The sequence below is a fragment of the Lingula anatina genome, chromosome 1, assembly GCF_051362555.1.
Source record: "Lingula anatina isolate TDL-2025a chromosome 1, LinAna3.0, whole genome shotgun sequence".
Taxonomy (NCBI): Eukaryota; Metazoa; Brachiopoda; class Lingulata; order Lingulida; family Lingulidae; genus Lingula; species Lingula anatina.
This window is the reverse complement of record NC_141767.1, coordinates 46262818-46280027: the sequence shown is the minus strand read 5'-3', so window position 1 is coordinate 46280027 and position 17210 is coordinate 46262818. Positions and strand designations below refer to the sequence as shown.

The 17210-nt window shown below is 36.9% G+C and overlaps 3 protein-coding genes across 4 annotated transcripts; 1 reads left to right on the top strand and 2 right to left on the bottom strand.

Moving 5' to 3' along the window:
* Positions 1 to 506: 506 nt before the first annotated feature.
* On the bottom strand, positions 507 to 3621 carry LOC147764397 (uncharacterized). Its single transcript, XM_087001768.1, has 7 exons — positions 3454 to 3621; positions 3108 to 3268; positions 2618 to 2731; positions 2202 to 2364; positions 1775 to 1960; positions 1340 to 1495; positions 507 to 1094 (listed from the first exon to the last, which is right to left on the bottom strand). The coding sequence occupies exons 1-7, from the start codon at positions 3581 to 3583 to the stop codon at positions 640 to 642; spliced, it is 1365 nt and encodes a 454-aa protein (XP_086857894.1). The 5' UTR covers positions 3584 to 3621; the 3' UTR covers positions 507 to 639.
* A 4647-nt stretch (positions 3622 to 8268) lies between these two features.
* Positions 8269 to 10961, top strand: LOC106153261 (uncharacterized). The gene is made up of 5 exons (XM_013527117.2): positions 8269 to 8800; positions 9522 to 9614; positions 9848 to 9925; positions 10164 to 10274; positions 10618 to 10961. The coding sequence occupies exons 1-5, from the start codon at positions 8728 to 8730 to the stop codon at positions 10644 to 10646; spliced, it is 384 nt and encodes a 127-aa protein (XP_013382571.2). The 5' UTR covers positions 8269 to 8727; the 3' UTR covers positions 10647 to 10961.
* A 117-nt stretch (positions 10962 to 11078) lies between these two features.
* On the bottom strand, positions 11079 to 17210 carry LOC106159853 (uncharacterized). 2 transcript variants are annotated; one of them, XM_087000252.1, is made up of 9 exons: positions 16472 to 17210; positions 16087 to 16145; positions 15630 to 15833; positions 15213 to 15347; positions 14522 to 14582; positions 14242 to 14302; positions 12590 to 13926; positions 11998 to 12081; positions 11079 to 11721 (listed from the first exon to the last, which is right to left on the bottom strand). In XM_087000252.1, exons 1-7 carry the CDS (start codon positions 17208 to 17210, stop codon positions 13677 to 13679), a joined length of 1509 nt encoding a protein of 502 aa, XP_086856378.1. In that variant the 3' UTR covers positions 11079 to 11721; positions 11998 to 12081; positions 12590 to 13676. The 2 variants fall into 2 exon arrangements, with proteins under 2 accessions (XP_086856378.1, XP_023929901.2); XM_024074133.2 differs by having other exon boundaries at positions 16487 to 17210.

The following is a 17210-nucleotide window of genomic DNA, read 5'->3' as shown; positions in this document are numbered from 1 at the left end:
GTTCAGCTACGTGATAAACGAATTATACTTCATTTGCCATATCTATTTAGGAAAATCCAAATGCCAGTTTACGGCAATGCATATTAAACAAATGACCTCTTTTGGTCAAATACACACCACTAAATCACAATGGCAGCATTGCGATGGCGACGATGTACATATAGGCCTATAGCTAAGCATCGCAGCACGTCTACACCTCAGACACATAGTTCATCTTGAGTGTGTCAAGTGAACGACAAGGTCAAAATGCCAAGCAACTTCGTGTACCAGGATGATTTACAGACCAGACATACTGGCATTATGTATTGACGGTAACTACTGGTACATACGAAGCTCCGGTTGAGACTATAATGACAGTCACATTTTTATAATTTGGCCAGTTCAATGGGGCAGCTATGGCCTACTGTTATTTTGCAGAAGAAATGCCGCTTTTATATAACTTTTATGCACTTTGTATATGTCATGTTGCACCATAGTGGAAACATGATGAAAGGGACTTTTGAATGTTTGCTTTACCACAAGTCGGATTCTTTATATCTTAAATCTTTATATCCATTTGCATTCGTATTCTACACGACATTTTGTAATTCTATACCAAACAGTCAAGAACGATTCCCAGTCATTTAACCTTCACATGCACTAACATTCTAAAAATCCTATTGAATCAGAAAACACAAGCCGCCAAAGTTGCGGCGGTGAGTCCATTGCAAGGTACACGACAGTTTCGTCAGGTGAGGTAGAAATATCAGCACCCCCTGGGCTAAATGCTATACCCTCCCACTGTTTACTGGCAGAAGGTAGCGGGAAGTCTCGCTTCTCTCCGGTCCTCAGATCCCAAGCCCTTAGGGTGTGTATGTTGTCCAACAGCGCAAACAATGTATTGTTGCGCACTGTCAAAGCCCCTATTTTAGCGTCTGTCTTAACTGCCTGCAATGGCAGAGGGTCTAGCTGGCTGCTGGACCTATCGGGATTCAAACTAAAGATCTGGATAAAGTCTTTTGAAGTTGCAAAGAATGTTCCAGAGCTCTGGTAAAACGAGTGGTTACTCCAGGCCGTGTCACTGTAGGTTATGCCTTCAAAGCTGGGATTGCGTCCTTAAATAAATGATAAAGACGCCGAGTCGTAATATGCAAAATCATATTCACCGATAGCACAAAATCGTCCTTATACTAAAGACTTTATTTTATACCTTTTTTAATGTGAAGGTGAAGTTGTATAGTACATACACATGTCATTAAAAATACTACCAAGGAAAACACTTTGTAATTACATGGTGCACTATAAGCAAAATACCATAGTCTAAGTCACAATTGGTTGTTTTTCTCTTTTACTTTCTTACCCAACAGCTGATTCATTTCTACAACTTCTAAAATCTGCTTCGTTTTAAGATCGTAAATTAAGATTTGGTTGCTTGGAAACTCGGCGGCAATGTAGATTATATGTGGCAGAAACGGATTCCCAAAGGAAAGCCCTTCGAAGTCATATTTTTTCTTATCTGTAATGTAATCAAACACAATTTCAAAACAAATGGAATAAAACCCCACATGTAAAAATCCCGCTTATTTTTACTTTTGTTGCCATCTTGCATAATTTGTATTGCCGCCTACTAGTATGTATATTTCCACTCGTTTGCGTTTGTTTCATATTCAAATTAACGTTCTACAATTTATCTAAACAGAAATAACAAAAACGTATGACATGACGTTATTCGGATTGTTTTGGGTAGCATGTAGGACAATGTGCATAGATACTATACATGTAGATTTTCACTCACCACTGACAAGGATATATTCAATCACAGCCTCGCTTTCCAGGTCAATCTTAGCCAGAACGCCCCCAGAACATGTCCACAAGAATTTACCAGATGGATCTAAAACCACATCGCTTGGCTCAAAAAAGAGAGGCAACTTCGTTTGCATTCTGTGGCAGTGGCCGGATTCTTGAAGTAGCAGTCGAAATTCTGTAAAACGAAATTTAAGTCAAACTTACATGCACTTTGTCTGTAATGAAACTGTAAAAGCACTCTTTAAGGGCTTACTTTATATACCACATGTTGATGTTATTCAGTAAACTTTATACGTAAGAGAAGGTTTCTAGAGAGTTCCCCTGCTCAATGCTTTTAAAACAAATATTAACCCAATCAAAATAGCTCTTCTGGTTTTATGGTCTTTGTTGACATTGAGCAATAATATTAAACTTACCTTTTTCATCTAAGTCTTTTTTACTAAAAGACGAAGAAAAACTTTTAAAGTGCAAACAAAAGGTCGCCATCATTGCTGCACACAAAAACACAGTCAGGATGGCCGGACCAAAGACATCGTGATAACCGGACTTACAGTTATGTTTGATCCGGTGTAGCCTTAACTAACGAAAAAGAAAATGTGATATTTGATAAGGTATTAGAGTTGGAAAGTATTAGTTTTTCAATTGAAAACCCCATTTCATTATCTAACTCTCCCCCTCCCTCTCACTGAAGAGCAACTAACAGTTTCACAATTATTCAGGTCACAGCTATTTATATCGTTAAGAACGCTGGATACCAATGCCAAAGATACAAATGGCAGCGTTCAACAAAATGTACTACATCTACGTAAATTCTCTTAGTGTAGTAACTTACATAAAACATTACTGTGGCGTACAACAAGATCAGTATCGCCAGTGGCATGAAGAGTAAGCCTGTGACTTGAGCATCAGTGTCACCAAGTGTTACCAATGCTCCACTGAGTGTCACCTGGAAAAAAATGGCGCCATATTCTAAATATATACTTGTGGGTGTTATGTTAAGGTGCTCGAGTACACCTGCAGATCAAGTAACACCATTTAGCGCACGGCACACTAGATATAATCCACCATACAAGCATGAATAGCGGAAACCTAGCTGCATACTATGTACCATTGTAAACAGAATGACAGAAACCCTGACACAAATTTAACAGCAACTGAAATTTCCCTGTGTTTAATAAGAAGCAAAATCCCAATGCAGTGACTATTTTAGGCAATACTAGCAAGGAATTCCCAAGAAACTATACAGATTTAAAAAATCAAATTGTTCTAACATCTTCGTTTCAGGCATTTCGAAAAATGTCCTCCGCGAAAAAAAGTATTACCAACAGAAGCGATGAGGTCAACCACTGAATAAAGGTCCTTTCGTTTGCGAAGTATGTTTTCGGCTCTACTTTCAAACGTTGGATAGGCTTGATTTTCAGCGCCTCATCATCCGAGTTCGACCCATGAAACTTTGGAAGTAGGCCAAGCCTGTTAATGAGCTCTTTAAAGAAAGAAATGAGTAGTATATTCCGTTTCCTTACGAGCATATATATATATTAACTTTAAAATGATATTTTGCAACAGACTCCTTATTTAAATGATTTGGACTTTTCAAATAATTTTAAAAGATGACTTATTCCCTATACAACTGATCGAACAAGCATTATAAAAGAAAAACAATCTTACTGTTTTCGTTTAATGGTATCTGAGCTATTCCTGGGCTCCTGTTGCTCTCCGCCGTCATTGCATTACTTTGTCTGCTCGAAACAGCGTTTGACACGGAATACAAGACCCCTGATGTCAGAGCAGGCTTCATGTCATGCGAGCTCCACTCCGCGCTTCTGGGATGCGTGATCACCTGGGAATAAAAGATGGGGTAACTTGGTCGATATATCATATAATCTTCAAGGACACTGTCTGGGATTACGCCATGATTTATCTACCACTTGGTGATTTTCTTAGTAAAACGAGGTTTCCACTAAAACACTGTAGTAACACTTAACGTTAACATAATGTTAGTGACTAGTATGGAGGGCTTGCTTTAGTTTACCTTCATCAACCGAAAATATTGTTTCAAAGCATTATCTGCACCAAATTATATTTCCTGTAGACTTTTAAGTTGACGATTGAAATGAGTAGTATTTTAATTTCCTCTTCCCGAAAGCTCCAGTTATTACATACATGTATGTGAATTCATTATCCTCTTGTATCACAGTATGATATACAAAATTGAACAGAAAGTATGGATTCGTAACTTCAAGGTGCCGCACCTTGTTATACATTTCATTATTCCTCTTGATGGAATCATCGCTGTACCAGTATGGCAACTTGTTGACCTTGTGAGGGTAGAACGAAGCCGCTGAGAATTGAAATTTGGAGAACTTTGGTACGGGGCGAACTAGAGAAGACTCCATAAGATCGTCAAGCCATTGAGGCGGAGGGGCCTTCAGCTTCACCTCAAGAATGACAAGTGGGAATATCCGATAGTCGTGCCTGTCTAATATTTCTAAAAACAAAAATAATTAAAACGTGTAGTAGAACAATAACAAATCTTGAGGGTTATTTAAGAAAAAAAGCAAATATCGTTTTGCAGCGCACGTTTTTTTTTCTGTTTGTTTGTTTTTGATCAAATGCATATTTCCTCCAAATCTCATGACAAAACTTTTAAAGACTAACCCTTTTCGTGCCTCTTCCATTCAATTTTCGAATCGAAATTCCCGTCCTCGTCTACCATGGTAAAATCTGTGTCCACGGTAATGCGTACGTCGTTGTTATCGGGGAGTTGAAACGCCATCCTTTTATAGACCGTTCTGAGTATCGGACGTAACTCTTCTCTTTTTATTTGCTCTTGTATGTCCTTTGCCAGCAATGTTTTTGTGTTAGATATGTCGCGTGGATGCGATTTGGAATCTCCTAAATAAAACAAACGATTTTTTTATATAATTTAAAGAGGGGGTTAAAGTCTTTAATAATAATATTGACCTATATAGCTAATAACTACTTTTGTTTGTCTGTGTCTATTTCATAGTTGCGTGCACCTTTCGTTATTCTATTTTAATTTTCAACTTAATATCAGTCAGGATGACTCTATAGCTGTAGCATTATCTATCACCTTGTATGTATCCTACAACATTGTCTTCGTTCAGAAGAAACCGCTCTTTCACGCTGTTTTCCCATATCCAGCTCTCATGGTGTGTTTTCCTCTCTACATACACCTTTTGATGTACAGGTCCGGCAATCTGTAGGGACTACAGAGAATACAAACCAAACGGTTAACAGGTATGTGTGGAGGATATGAATATTATAGACTGAATTAAGTGTAAATGTGTGAATGTTTTGTCCTATTCCTTTCAGTACTTCAGTGCAATATAGGCCATCTTGCACTTCTGAAAACGCGCAACATGCTTTGGTGGATTTCACATCATCTTTTCTTACCTTTTTGAAAAGTACCGGTTCTTGAATTTGCCATACCTAGGCCTAATCATGTTTATGTGGATAAATAAGCATAGGCACACATTATTATTCATGCATAAACATTATTTATCCAAATAGCAAGATAAATAAATAAGATAAGATAAAATAACAAAAAATTATTAAGCCTCTGCAGCTGATCAGCATTTTTATTCTTTACAACACAAAAGGAAATGAGTCACAACCGATGATCTTAGTGAACTGAATATATCAGGCACAGCCAGCACTGAAATGGATTCTCCTCTGCCCTTTAGCTTGCGTGACTCAGAGTGCCTGTATGTATGTGTGTGTACACACTAACCTCTACCCTGTGTGGAGTGTTGTACCATCGCAGACGAATCAGAGTGGCACCTTCTTCCAACCTGACGCGTTTGTGATAGCAGGTGAGATCGGAATTGTCCAGGTACACCGAGGACACCCATGTGGTTGGCGGTCGAGTGCGCTCTGGCGCGTTTTCCTCAAGTAATCTGCTGTGTTGAAGTGGTTTCTCGTCCCTGTAAAGCCCGTGGCAAAAGTAAAAATAAAAAAGAAGACAAAAAAGAAAAGAGAACACTTATGAAAATTTCATAATAGAGGATATGTGTAACTTACAACCAAATGGTAGATAGTTGAGCGCAAAAGTGTCGCTCTGTTTCTCAAAAACATTCCAGCCAAAAGTTCATAATAACTTTTAAAGCCTACTAGAGGGGAAAATAACTGGAGAGAAATACTGCAGGAAACGATACTTTTCTCCAATTAAATATCCAATGTAAACTTGAACTTACTTTTGTGATTTTCAGAACTCTTTATTTTTGTGATCGCAGCATCAATTCATTACCTTTACAGCCATTTTACGTCTCCATATTTTATCTCAAAATTTTGTTTTCTCCACAACAGTGTGTTTGAGTTGAAAAACCGCCCTATATACCTTTAACATAGTACAGAATGGAACGACATTAATTTTAATTTAAAAAAACTTTTGCATGAGAGCTCCCACTGAGATACGTGCCACTGAGCGTCACTGATTCCAAACCAATGTCAGTGTTTACATTAACAAAATACTTAAAAACATTGCTCTGTATTAAGAACCAGAATGACACTAAACTCAACGTCATAATCACGCACGCATTTTAGAGACCGTGACTTGCGTCACGTTAGGTGGGTAGTGAACGTGTCAAATACAATGCACCCTTTTATATATAACATCAAAACATCAACGGCATCAAACTGCCCATTCTGAAGGACACAAATGTGAGAAGCAGGTGGAGAAATAACTCTATCTAATTACATATTCGTTTGTTTACACGGTGTGTTCCAATTTTTGTTTCAAATAAATGATTAAAAAATGAATGTAATGATGAGCGTTCCTCATAACGGTACCTTGCTGCGTTATATTAGAGGTCACATGCCGAAATATTACCTTAATCACTCGCTTCTTTATCCACGTGAAAATACAAGATATCTTACCTGAATACATGTATGGGTAATTGTTTTGCTATTTCAGCCTTCACTGCGAAAGCATCCTCTGGTTTTACCCAGTACTTTGCGCTCTTTCTCTCAAAATATTCCTGGTTAATTTGGTCATCAGATTTGACGGTCTCGTCCTTATCATCATAAGTATCTCCCAGCTTTCTTATAACTGAATCATAAATGACACTGGAGTGGTAGAGAAACACGTCTAACTCACTTAAAACTTTATAGAAGAACTGCTCATGATTCTGCACAAAGTACCAGGTGCTCGTGCTTCCTACAATTTTGTCGTGTTTCCTGATGATATTTGCGAAGGCTTCGCCATTGAGGTACGTAAATTTGGCCAAGTCTTTTAAATTTTCAACAAATTTATCAATTATTTTTCCTCTTTGACCGCAAAATGTTTCGTTGTCGGGGAGTTTACCCGATTTCAAGTTGGGCATAGTGCGGTATATCAGTTGCCTATAAGAAATGTGCAGTTCTTTTAACTTAAGTGTGATAAAAGTTTTAAGTCTTGTTAGCTCCTTGTTGAGAAGTTTCACAAAATCCCTTTCGCCATTTTTCCCGATAGCACCTTGCATGCTCTGTCTTAGCGAGTCATAATGAATACAGTGTTGACCAATTTTCGATTCGGCACAAAAGCGACTAATTGATTCACATATCTTCATTCTTGTATTGAAACTAGTAATAAAAAATCCTGGAGATAGATGATGCTTCGTCCTCGTTAGTTTTTCCTTTCGCTATTTAGTTTCACGAGTTGGCTTTGAACAGCTTATTCCCATGCTTGTATGTATCTTATTGTCAGAGAAATTCACAGTTTAAACACCATTCTAAACAGGCGTTAATATACAAGAGCGTACAGTGCACCATTAGAAAACACTTCACCACCTCCTCTTTATCCCAGTAACAAATCACCATGTCTCCATCCATGTATCAGCTGGTGCCATAGCCCCCTTAGTCGTTAATAAAATGACGTGAAGGAACCATTCAACATTATTGCTAAATACTACTTATTAGCATGCACTCGTTCTGTATGTAGACCCTACACCAAAAACCAAGCTATGCGGCGATAGACACAGCTGTATGCATTTCAACACTGGTCTATTAAGGTAAACCTGGTTATGGCACCATTATATCCACTGTGTTAATAATAATAATAATAATAATAATAATAATAATAATAATAATACATTTATTGTCTCAATTTGCTGACCACACCTGTCATGAAACAACTCGGTGTAAACTGTGGTGGCAAGAATTAAAACTCCATGTGACAAGGTGATATTGTTTCTATTGCCAAGGCCATTTGTTCACATTCACTTAGATAAACTATTTGGAAAATCTACTTTTTTTTACACTTTGCATGTTTCGTTGACAAGTCACACGATAAGACGAATTATGCATGCTGTCTGCGGTAAAATATTGTAACGGTATTTTGTAAAGGTAAAGCCTACGTTACAATTGCGATGCCCACTATTTTATGGTCTTCATGACGATTTAATTAGTTTCGTTAAAAAATATTTAACCGATTTTGATCCTTTCTTTCTTTTTTTCTTTACACTAGTATGGTATTTTAAATCGCTTTCAGTGGTTTTTAGGTTCATTTCCTACATTGGGTGACAGCCAAACGTGATCGATGCGAATGAATAAAAACACCAACCTTAGCATAAAAATTCTTATAAAACTTTATTTCAGCAAAATTAACTACGGCACATATACTAGTAGGTTTTGTCTCAATAGTTGACCATCTTGTTTCAGTTTGTTAAGAACGAGACGCTCCATTATACCATGTTGGATAAAATGAATTAATGAACACCTCACCATAGCCTTTCTTTGGCTCGGTTCGGTGGAACAATGAAACATCATACAAAATTAACGATTTTCGCACCTAGTTTCGGTCTCTTGTTAGTAGGCACTGAAAAATCGATTAGCTTCTGTTTATGTTTGACTTTGATTCACATTGCTAGGAAGACAGTGCGAACAACACTGCTGTAAATGAAACCATTTGCTTAACAGTTCAGGAACAGCCGCCCCCTGGAAATGGCCCTACCACAGGGATTTATATTCCCTAACTATGGGCAGGATAAAAGAATCCGATTCTACAGAAACGAAGGTAGGGTTTAATCCAATGAAGAAGCCTCGGCCGCTGGATGATTTCATAGGTCTCTAAAACCTCGGTCACAACCGGCCGTACAGGCTCTTGCGACTTGTTTGCGTCCAAATTTTGCGCGGAATCTCACGTGCAACGCAATTCCCTCTTGCGAAATTTGTAGTTCGCTGACAGCCCGGATGCACGTACGGAGGATGTTGGACATGTCCAAAAGATTCTACTAATAATCGTATTTTACGGGCTGTATGCCAACTCCAAATTTCGCAAGAAGGACTTGCGTGGCACGTGAGATTCTGCGGAAATTTTGGACGCAAAAAGACTGTAAGAGCCCGTGCGGCCGGTTGTGACCGAGGCTTAATTCATCAGGACTACGGTCATTCCGTCTGCTGCTAGCTACAGAACATTGCTGCCTCTTCTCACTCTGCTGCTTTAAAACCAGAATCATTATAATGGGGTTCCGTGCCTTCGTAAGGGGATAATTTTCAAGTTATTCTTCAACAAACTTTTCCTATTTTATCATATGCATGCAAATAATCTGTTTTACTATTTATTAATTTCTCTATTCATGTATCTATTAATTCATTTATTTCATTAATATATCTATCTACTTTAATTCATTCATTGATTCATTCATAGACTCATCCACGTAATATTATTATATTCATTATAATATTCATTATTATATATTTTCAACCATTCATTTATTTATCAATTATTTACATAGACAAACTCGTGGACGTACATTCCTTGATTCTAAGCCTGGCGCATTCTGGGGGACGAAATGGTGAAAGTTTACCAATGAAGTTGATAACTACAGGTGAGTACAGGTACACGTTACTGTAATGTCGGTTCAAACAAAGTCTTCATATCAGACAACGACCAGACCAAGAAGAAGTAAGATGTCGAGGGGATGAAAACATCCTGTAAATTGGCCTGGCGGCTAAACAGTACCACAGGGCAGTTACATGATAAGTAGTGTACCGTGTTGCTGTAGATGCAAATAAAAAAATAAAGTTAGGGGAGGTAAGTGCAATCTGATTGTCATTTCAGAGCGAGCTCGTTCTCTCCCATATTATTACTACAAGGATCAGCGGACCCCTTGTACTGTGATAGGAGAAAGGCATAATCGTAAGTTGTTCATTTTTGAATAAACATTTTGACAAAAGTTTCGATTATTCCTAACAGTTATAACACGTTACAGTAATTTTCAAAGGTTACAAAACTGCCAGTGAAAAATGGCAAGTCATAAGAGTTAATTCCATTTTAAACCTAATACTACATGTTTCAAGAGATATGCATGAATAGGGGGCTATTTTATTTCATACTTATACAGTAATTAATTTTAACAACAGAAATTCTTTATCAGCCATGACCAGATTTTACCCCGATCCAAGACAATATTACTACATCAGCAACACGCCGACTCAGTATGGTTTAGTTAAAGAACTGAAGGCAGTGCCAGGATTGAGGAAGATCTGTAAGTACATTAAGACCCACTCAATATCAGATTTATGTTATTTAATCAAATTATTTATCATAATAAAATCAACATGTACGATTTATGTATATTCAAACGTATCAAGTTTAACTGCAGAACATTATTTCAACTTAAAAAAGATCATTAACGATTTGTTTCATTTTGATTGGCTGAAACCAAAAGATTTGGAAGATGGCACGTTTTGTAAAAACTATTTTTCCTTTGTGTTGCTAATCTATCATTCTTTAAACATTCTGTTATTATTATTATTATTATTATCCAATATATCCATCTATCTAAAAAAGCATGTCATATTGACTTTGGTGTTTTATTTGATTATCAGTACCCCAAGAGTCGACATTTGTCCGGTAAATGCACAAGAAGTGATAGACAACGGAAAAGTGACCAATTTCACGGGGAAGAATGACAATATATCAAAATTTCTCAATGTCGGACAGGACCATGGCCGCTTGATGTTAGATGAGAAGTAAAAATTAAAATAGACTCTGCAAAATTTATTTCGCGTTTTAGTAAAAAGGTCTCAAACTTGTTCGCGTTGCTGTCGCCCGAGTTGCATAGAGATTATATGCACCCCTGTAATTCTAATTGCATGAAGAAAAAATCGATCACTTTCTGTACTATTTTTTCTCTTAATTTTGTATCATATTGAAATAAATTGATATGATAACTTTATCTCAGGAATTAAGTGTTAAATTATTTAAGGTATTCTTCTTTCAGTCATATCGCACTTATTAAAGGTGATCCAAGTCTACCATCAACACAAAAATGAAGGAATCTCTGATCTTACTTACATCATTTTATTGAAAAAAATAATCATAATAAATAAAATATATATTAAATCAAGCGCGTAACAAATCCCAATGAGCAATGCACCCAAAAAGTGCAGAATCAATTATGGCTTACGTGAGCAAATAAGAATTAAAAAAAAATACAGTCATCAAAGAATCGTCATTTCAGCTCGTATGGCAACTTAAGAGGAAATACATGAACATCATAATGTATCTCAAATAATTGAAAAATAACTCATTCTTGTTGAGAAAAATCATCTCAAGCGTGAAAGAAAAACATTTAACCTTTAAAACATTGAATTAAAAAAAGGAAAACACAGCTCCACTAAATCAACAGCATAATTGTTCGATATGAAAAAAATCTGCAACAGTAGCAGTGAATTTCATTCCCACGTGATTAATGTGGCAAAAATAAGTAAACTCTATTTTCAAGTTAAAGATAGCTACATCAAGTATTATAACACACAGGTAGTAGAACTATTTATTATTTAATATGTCTCTAGGACTAGCCGTCTATGATTGAACATGTCTCCAGGACTAACAGCAATTAACTGTTGAAGGTCAAATCTAGTAGGTAAACTGAAAGTCGTATTGCCCAGTGTTTGGTCCGTGATTTACGGGGATTTCTTTCCTAAGATCTGAAATGAACGAACAAATGAACGAATTAACAGTGTGTTTACCATTTATTCCTAAACAATTTCATTATTTTTACATGGACTTTAAAACAACTATTAGCACAAGATTAACGAAGAGCCGTAAAACTTTGCAAGCAGATCACAAAATCATTAACATATACAGAAAATCAATCCAAATTAACGTGTACAACGATCGACAAGCAAACCATGTATCTACGGGAAAATAAACGAAATGCTCGGCCTCTCTCTCAAACCTCAAAATACTAAGTAACAGCTTACCTTCTGATCTCATGTAAGCTAACGTGCGGTATCTCGGAGGCAGCACTCTCTGCCGGCTGTCCCACAACAGGTGGTTTGCCGGATCTATAATAAACAAGACACTTAATAACACGTGTGGTAAAAAAAATTGACATACATGTACATGTAATTGAATCGATATACACGTTAGAATGTAGCAGAACGTGCAGTTACACTAGACGGCGATTGAGTACAGTGAACCAACTTTATGAGACAGAATATTGATCACTTCAATCACTACAACCAAGATAAAAATATTCCGATATCTAGATATTTTTGTTGCGTTGTTATATACTGTGTCCAATAAAAGACCACGCTCTGGTGCAGTGTCGTATAATACTAATTTATCAATCAAATGATACAGTTATAACATCTGAAGTTGAACTACAGTTGACAGTCTTATTCTTTCTTCGTTCCCTATTAGTACTTCATTTCAGTTGCTTTTAGTTGACACAGCTTTAATAGCGAATTAATTACCATTACCTTGGCTGAAGGTGTCACACGCGAACTTATCACAATTAATTAAGCAGGTACGTTCAACACTAACTAAACACAATCAAGGCTTTTCAATTACCTGGATTCCTATCAGTTTTCCAAGGCAACAGGTAACTCATATTACTTTGAAATGTCCCATCACTGCTACGATATATCGTCACATTTCGCGATGCCAGTGAAGATGACATTTTGCAAAGCTGTACCACCAGATTGTTTTCACTTGGACACCAGTAATCTAACTCGCCCCGCACTTTCTTGTTTACGCGAAGCCCATTGGCTGCATCGGGCCTTAACAACGACCGCTTTAATAGTCGCGTTAAAAGGACAACTATGCATAACCGTGACCTGCCGAGCCTTGAATCGGTGGAATTTATTGACAGGTGGCCTAGCGTCAAGAACGCGCGGATTTTGATTTGCCTTAACAATCGATTTATGCACAAAAATCAGTAACTTGGTAATAGACAGGAAACTATTCTGCTATTAAACTTTAATTAAAAATAAAAACAAGTAATTTATACAAGCTTAAACAATAATACACTATACAATTACTGCACTTTGGCAACATCCATCTAATACAATAACAGGTACAAACAGAAATAAAAACTAAACAGGAATATGGTTAAGAAGGAATTAAGGCTATTAAAATAAAAGCATTCTCTATCTGACGTAACCTTGTAATAGAACACAAAACAATATACAATGTACCAGCAATTATGCCAGGCCTTTCCACGCCTGTTCAAACTTATTCCCTAGTACAGTATGAACATGTACACGTACTATTATGTACAACTGTATCTGTATATCTGGAAAATTTCAAAAACAAAGTAAAAAATTTCAATCATCAAAAACTGTTGCAGTTGACCCTGAATTTGATGAGAAGAGCTACAAAATAGTGTTGTGATATTTTTTCTCCTTTCTCACCGTTATAAGGAAAGAAATAGCCCCTTTTCCTTAATCCCTGATTTTTTTTGCTGCTGAGAAAAACTTCACCATCCTCAATCAATGATCACTGCAGTTTGCCCTGAATCTTAGGAAGAACACAAAAATGTCCTACTTTATTGTATATTCAATCATGCTTTTTAAAAATATTTTCTCCCTGTCTGAGGTTAATCAAGGAAAAAAAGTCCTCACTATTAATTCCCACGTTTTTTGCTGCTGGGAATACACTACCATTTATCAATATCTGCTATCAGATCTTGGCTAAGTGTAACATCTTGAAAACAGTCTGCAGTCCAAAAATCTGCTGGGAGATAAGAATCAGAGGGCAATAGCTCCTCAGTGCCAGTCAGGTAAATGGTGCACTTTCTGAGCAAATTGTGAAGACCAGGTTTTTCTTCCACATTTTCTTTTGTGCCTGGATAATATGCAGCTTGTGTATTAACAGGTACTTCTAGTGCTGGTGGAGCTTGGGAGACACTAAAATGCGGCAAAAATATGTTAAGGATGTGAGCACATGCTGGACATAAATATTACCATTTTTTTCTCTTTAAAACAGGAGGCTTCTTAAACAATTCCTCACTTAAACTTAAATAACTTAAATAATTTCAAATCTGTTACTTAGATATGTACCAGTGCCTGCTCTTGTATGTGCCAAAATTAAGGTATGATATTGTATTGTACACTTTTTTGTACACAAATTATAATATGAATACATTGCACCATCACAGACATTATAAAATTACAATTGTGGAAAATTAACACAAAATTAAAAAAAATTTTAAAGCAGAGTACTTTTCTGAACAGTCAGTGTTCAATGTCACAGGTTGTTGGCGAAGTGGTTGAATGCTAGTGTCTGAAATTTAAAAAAATAATAATAATAAAGAAGAATGGAAACATGTGAGATGATTGGTATATGAAGCAATGATAAATGTTTTAAACGATTAAAAATGAATCTTTAAGTTAAAAAAAGACATGCTTATTTCAAATATTTCTCATCATATACGAATATAAAAGAGAATTGTAAAAAAACTGACATGTTTTATAGCTCTTGTTACATTTTATAATATATAACCTTGAATAACTTCTGGTATGGGGATTTTGTAGCTGGACAATGGCTTGCTCTTGTAGAAGACCTGTGATTTTAGAAAATATGATACTCCGAACATCACTCATATTGCATTTAAGTGTAGGGGTAAATTAGTGTCAAAAATTTAAAAAAAAATCCATTTTCATCAACTATGATTGCATAATTGTATTTTGAAGCACATATGATAATATAATATTAATAGGCACAGGAGTGCACCACTAAGACTGGGTTCCCATACTTAGATCAATCCATCTGGATCGACCTAACTCCCTGGGGGTTCACACTAAATTGCTATCAGGTCAAGAGGCTTAAAAGTCTGTCACGCCTACCGAATCAGCCAGGGGGTAAAGATAATTACCCCCTAACACAGGGGCGGATTTAGGCTGTCTTCTGGGTTTTCCGGAAGACAGTCAGATTTTAAAGTTAACATTGATGGGTATCCAATTTTTTCTGTCGGAAGACGGTCAAAAATGGAGGACGGATCAACAAAGATAATTTAGAAGACTGTCAGAAAATATCTCTGGATCCGCCCCTGTAACAGCTTTACTAGACGTGACAGGCATTTAAGCCGGGTTACGTTGATAGCAATTTATAATCAATGAGACTCGGTTACTTGACTGGCACACACAGCAATATTACACCAACTCCTCTTCCTCCTCCCCTGGAGATCACCTACCCTTTGATAGGCTGTAGACTTCCTGACTGGCACAGGCAATACAGCACTGCACCACTGGGTGGGGGTCTTAAATGTCTCCCCTCCTGCACCTTGAATCTGGCCACTGGGTAGCAGGCTAGCAACATACATCTTATTCTGTAAAGGTATAAAATTTTTTATAAATGAACTAAGCAATGTTTAATTTTTTCAAAACATTAATATATTTTCTTGAAGCCACTATTTTGGAAAAAAATATTTAATTATTTATGTGAGATATAATTCAAACATTCTTTTCTTGCAAGTGTAAATGCTACAATGAAGCTATAAATCAAAGAAAACAAAGAATGATAATTATAATTTGAGGACTTACTAAATGTTTCAAAAGCTATAAAAATTTAATGAACAAATTGTGATCAGTTTAATCAGTTGGTAGCTTACAGGCATGATGATAAACATAGAGTTTGGTTCTGGTGTAATGACATTGCTCTTTATCAGTTCCTTCAGAGTTGGAAATGCTGCTGGCTTCACAGCAGACACTGAGGAAGACAATGTCACAGTTGCTGCAGTTTTTGTAGTCCCTGTTACTGTTGTATTTGTTAATTGGTATTGACTAAGCTCCTTCTTCTTATGAGGATTCAGAATCTAAGGGAAAATTACCAGATGAGAAAAAATAGCATTAATTAAAATGTACCTGTACAACATTTCGAACAGGATATCTTAAATATGAGTATGGTTTTCACATGTCTGCAAGCAAAACCATTTCATGCCGAATTAAATGTCTGTTTCACCAATATTTTTCATTGATCCTACTGTAGTGGAAAATCTTTTGTAGCCTACTGCTTATCATGTTTCAAAAATTAGCTTGCTTTACACTGTGTCATGAAAGAAAACATACCTCAGCTGATAAAAGATAAGAGGCAGATGATTTTGAAGCCATTGGTGGTAGAATATATCCTGGAAAAAAGAACAAACTAACATGCTACCGTGGTTGTAAATGTCTTCGTTTGTTCTCAACCCACAACTAATTCATAAGATTGCAAGTTTTAAAATACTATATGGCATAAATGTATCAAAATTTAGCATTACTCTCAACCTGCGCAAGCTTCAAGGAAAAAACACCCAAAATTGAAAATATAATGCTTGAAGCTCTGTTTATGAGGAACTACTTTGGATCAGAAATCAGTTCAATTTGTGTTAATATAATCAGTGACCAGATAGCAGTTATATACTGATTCCCGAAATACGTAGTGGCGTGTGAATGTAGCTTCAGTTCTCATTACCTGGTATGGGCATACCTGATGTGGAAGCTGTACTACAGGCCACTGAAGTGATTTGTTGTTGGACAGCAGACACTGTCACAGTGGTCGATTGCCCTGTGCCTGCAGTCATAGTTTGCTTGTCACTTAGGCTTAGTCTTGACTCAGGCTGCAAAACTAAGGGGTTCCCACCAGACACTGTAGGCACTGATGAAGGCAGCTGTGCAGTTGGGGGAAACGAAGTGGTCAAGTTAACTTTGCCTGTAACTGGTGTCACAGGTGTTGGGATGGCATGGGAATTCTGTGCCTTTGCCAGTACTGCCTTTCCTTGTTCAGTTGACAGGTATTTGGAACCATGACTACTTGAATCAGGTGCACTGCTGGTTCCAGTTGTGAAAAACCCATCGCATGGTGCCCCTATCCCTAGAGGTGTCGCACTAAAAACTATTTCAGAACTTACACTAGATGATGTACTTGTCTGCAGCATTCCCATTGGGGCAGAGTCAGCAACTGGTGCTCTACCCAAAGGGGCTATGCAGTCTGTCCGGAGATCTGGCATATCAATGCGTAAGCGGTGATTATTACAAAAAATCCTACGCGCTTGCACAAAATAGTCCGCGACGTGTGTTTCGCGCCATATTTTGCAAAATCCATATCTGTTATGAAAATCCATGAAACTCTGTGAATAGCCCATTATTCTGCTTGAAACTTTCAAAAAATAAAATTTAGAACTTGATGTAAACGCACAATGTAAAATTAACAT

Excerpts from the sequence above, each read along its gene's own strand:
- LOC106159853 (XM_087000252.1), bottom strand. The coding sequence starts at position 17,210 with ATGTTAATTTTACATTGTGCGTTTACATCAAGTTCTAAATTTTATTTT. Across the intron at positions 16,146-16,471 it reads ATCAGGTATGCCCATACCAG|GATATATTCTACCACCAATG; the intron begins GTAATGAGAACT and ends TCTTTTTTCCAG. Across the intron at positions 15,834-16,086 it reads CTTATCTTTTATCAGCTGAG|ATTCTGAATCCTCATAAGAA; the intron begins GTATGTTTTCTT and ends ATTTTCCCTTAG.
- LOC147764397 (XM_087001768.1), bottom strand. The coding sequence starts at position 3,583 with ATGAAGCCTGCTCTGACATCAGGGGTCTTGTATTCCGTGTCAAACGCT. Across the intron at positions 3,269-3,453 it reads GATACCATTAAACGAAAACA|AGCTCATTAACAGGCTTGGC; the intron begins GTAAGATTGTTT and ends CTTTCTTTAAAG. Across the intron at positions 1,095-1,339 it reads AGAAATGAATCAGCTGTTGG|GACGCAATCCCAGCTTTGAA; the intron begins GTAAGAAAGTAA and ends CATTTATTTAAG.
- LOC106153261 (XM_013527117.2), top strand. The coding sequence starts at position 8,728 with ATGGCCCTACCACAGGGATTTATATTCCCTAACTATGGGCAGGATAAA. Across the intron at positions 8,801-9,521 it reads CCGATTCTACAGAAACGAAG|ACAAACTCGTGGACGTACAT; the intron begins GTAGGGTTTAAT and ends TTATTTACATAG. Across the intron at positions 9,926-10,163 it reads GATAGGAGAAAGGCATAATC|CCATGACCAGATTTTACCCC; the intron begins GTAAGTTGTTCA and ends ATTCTTTATCAG.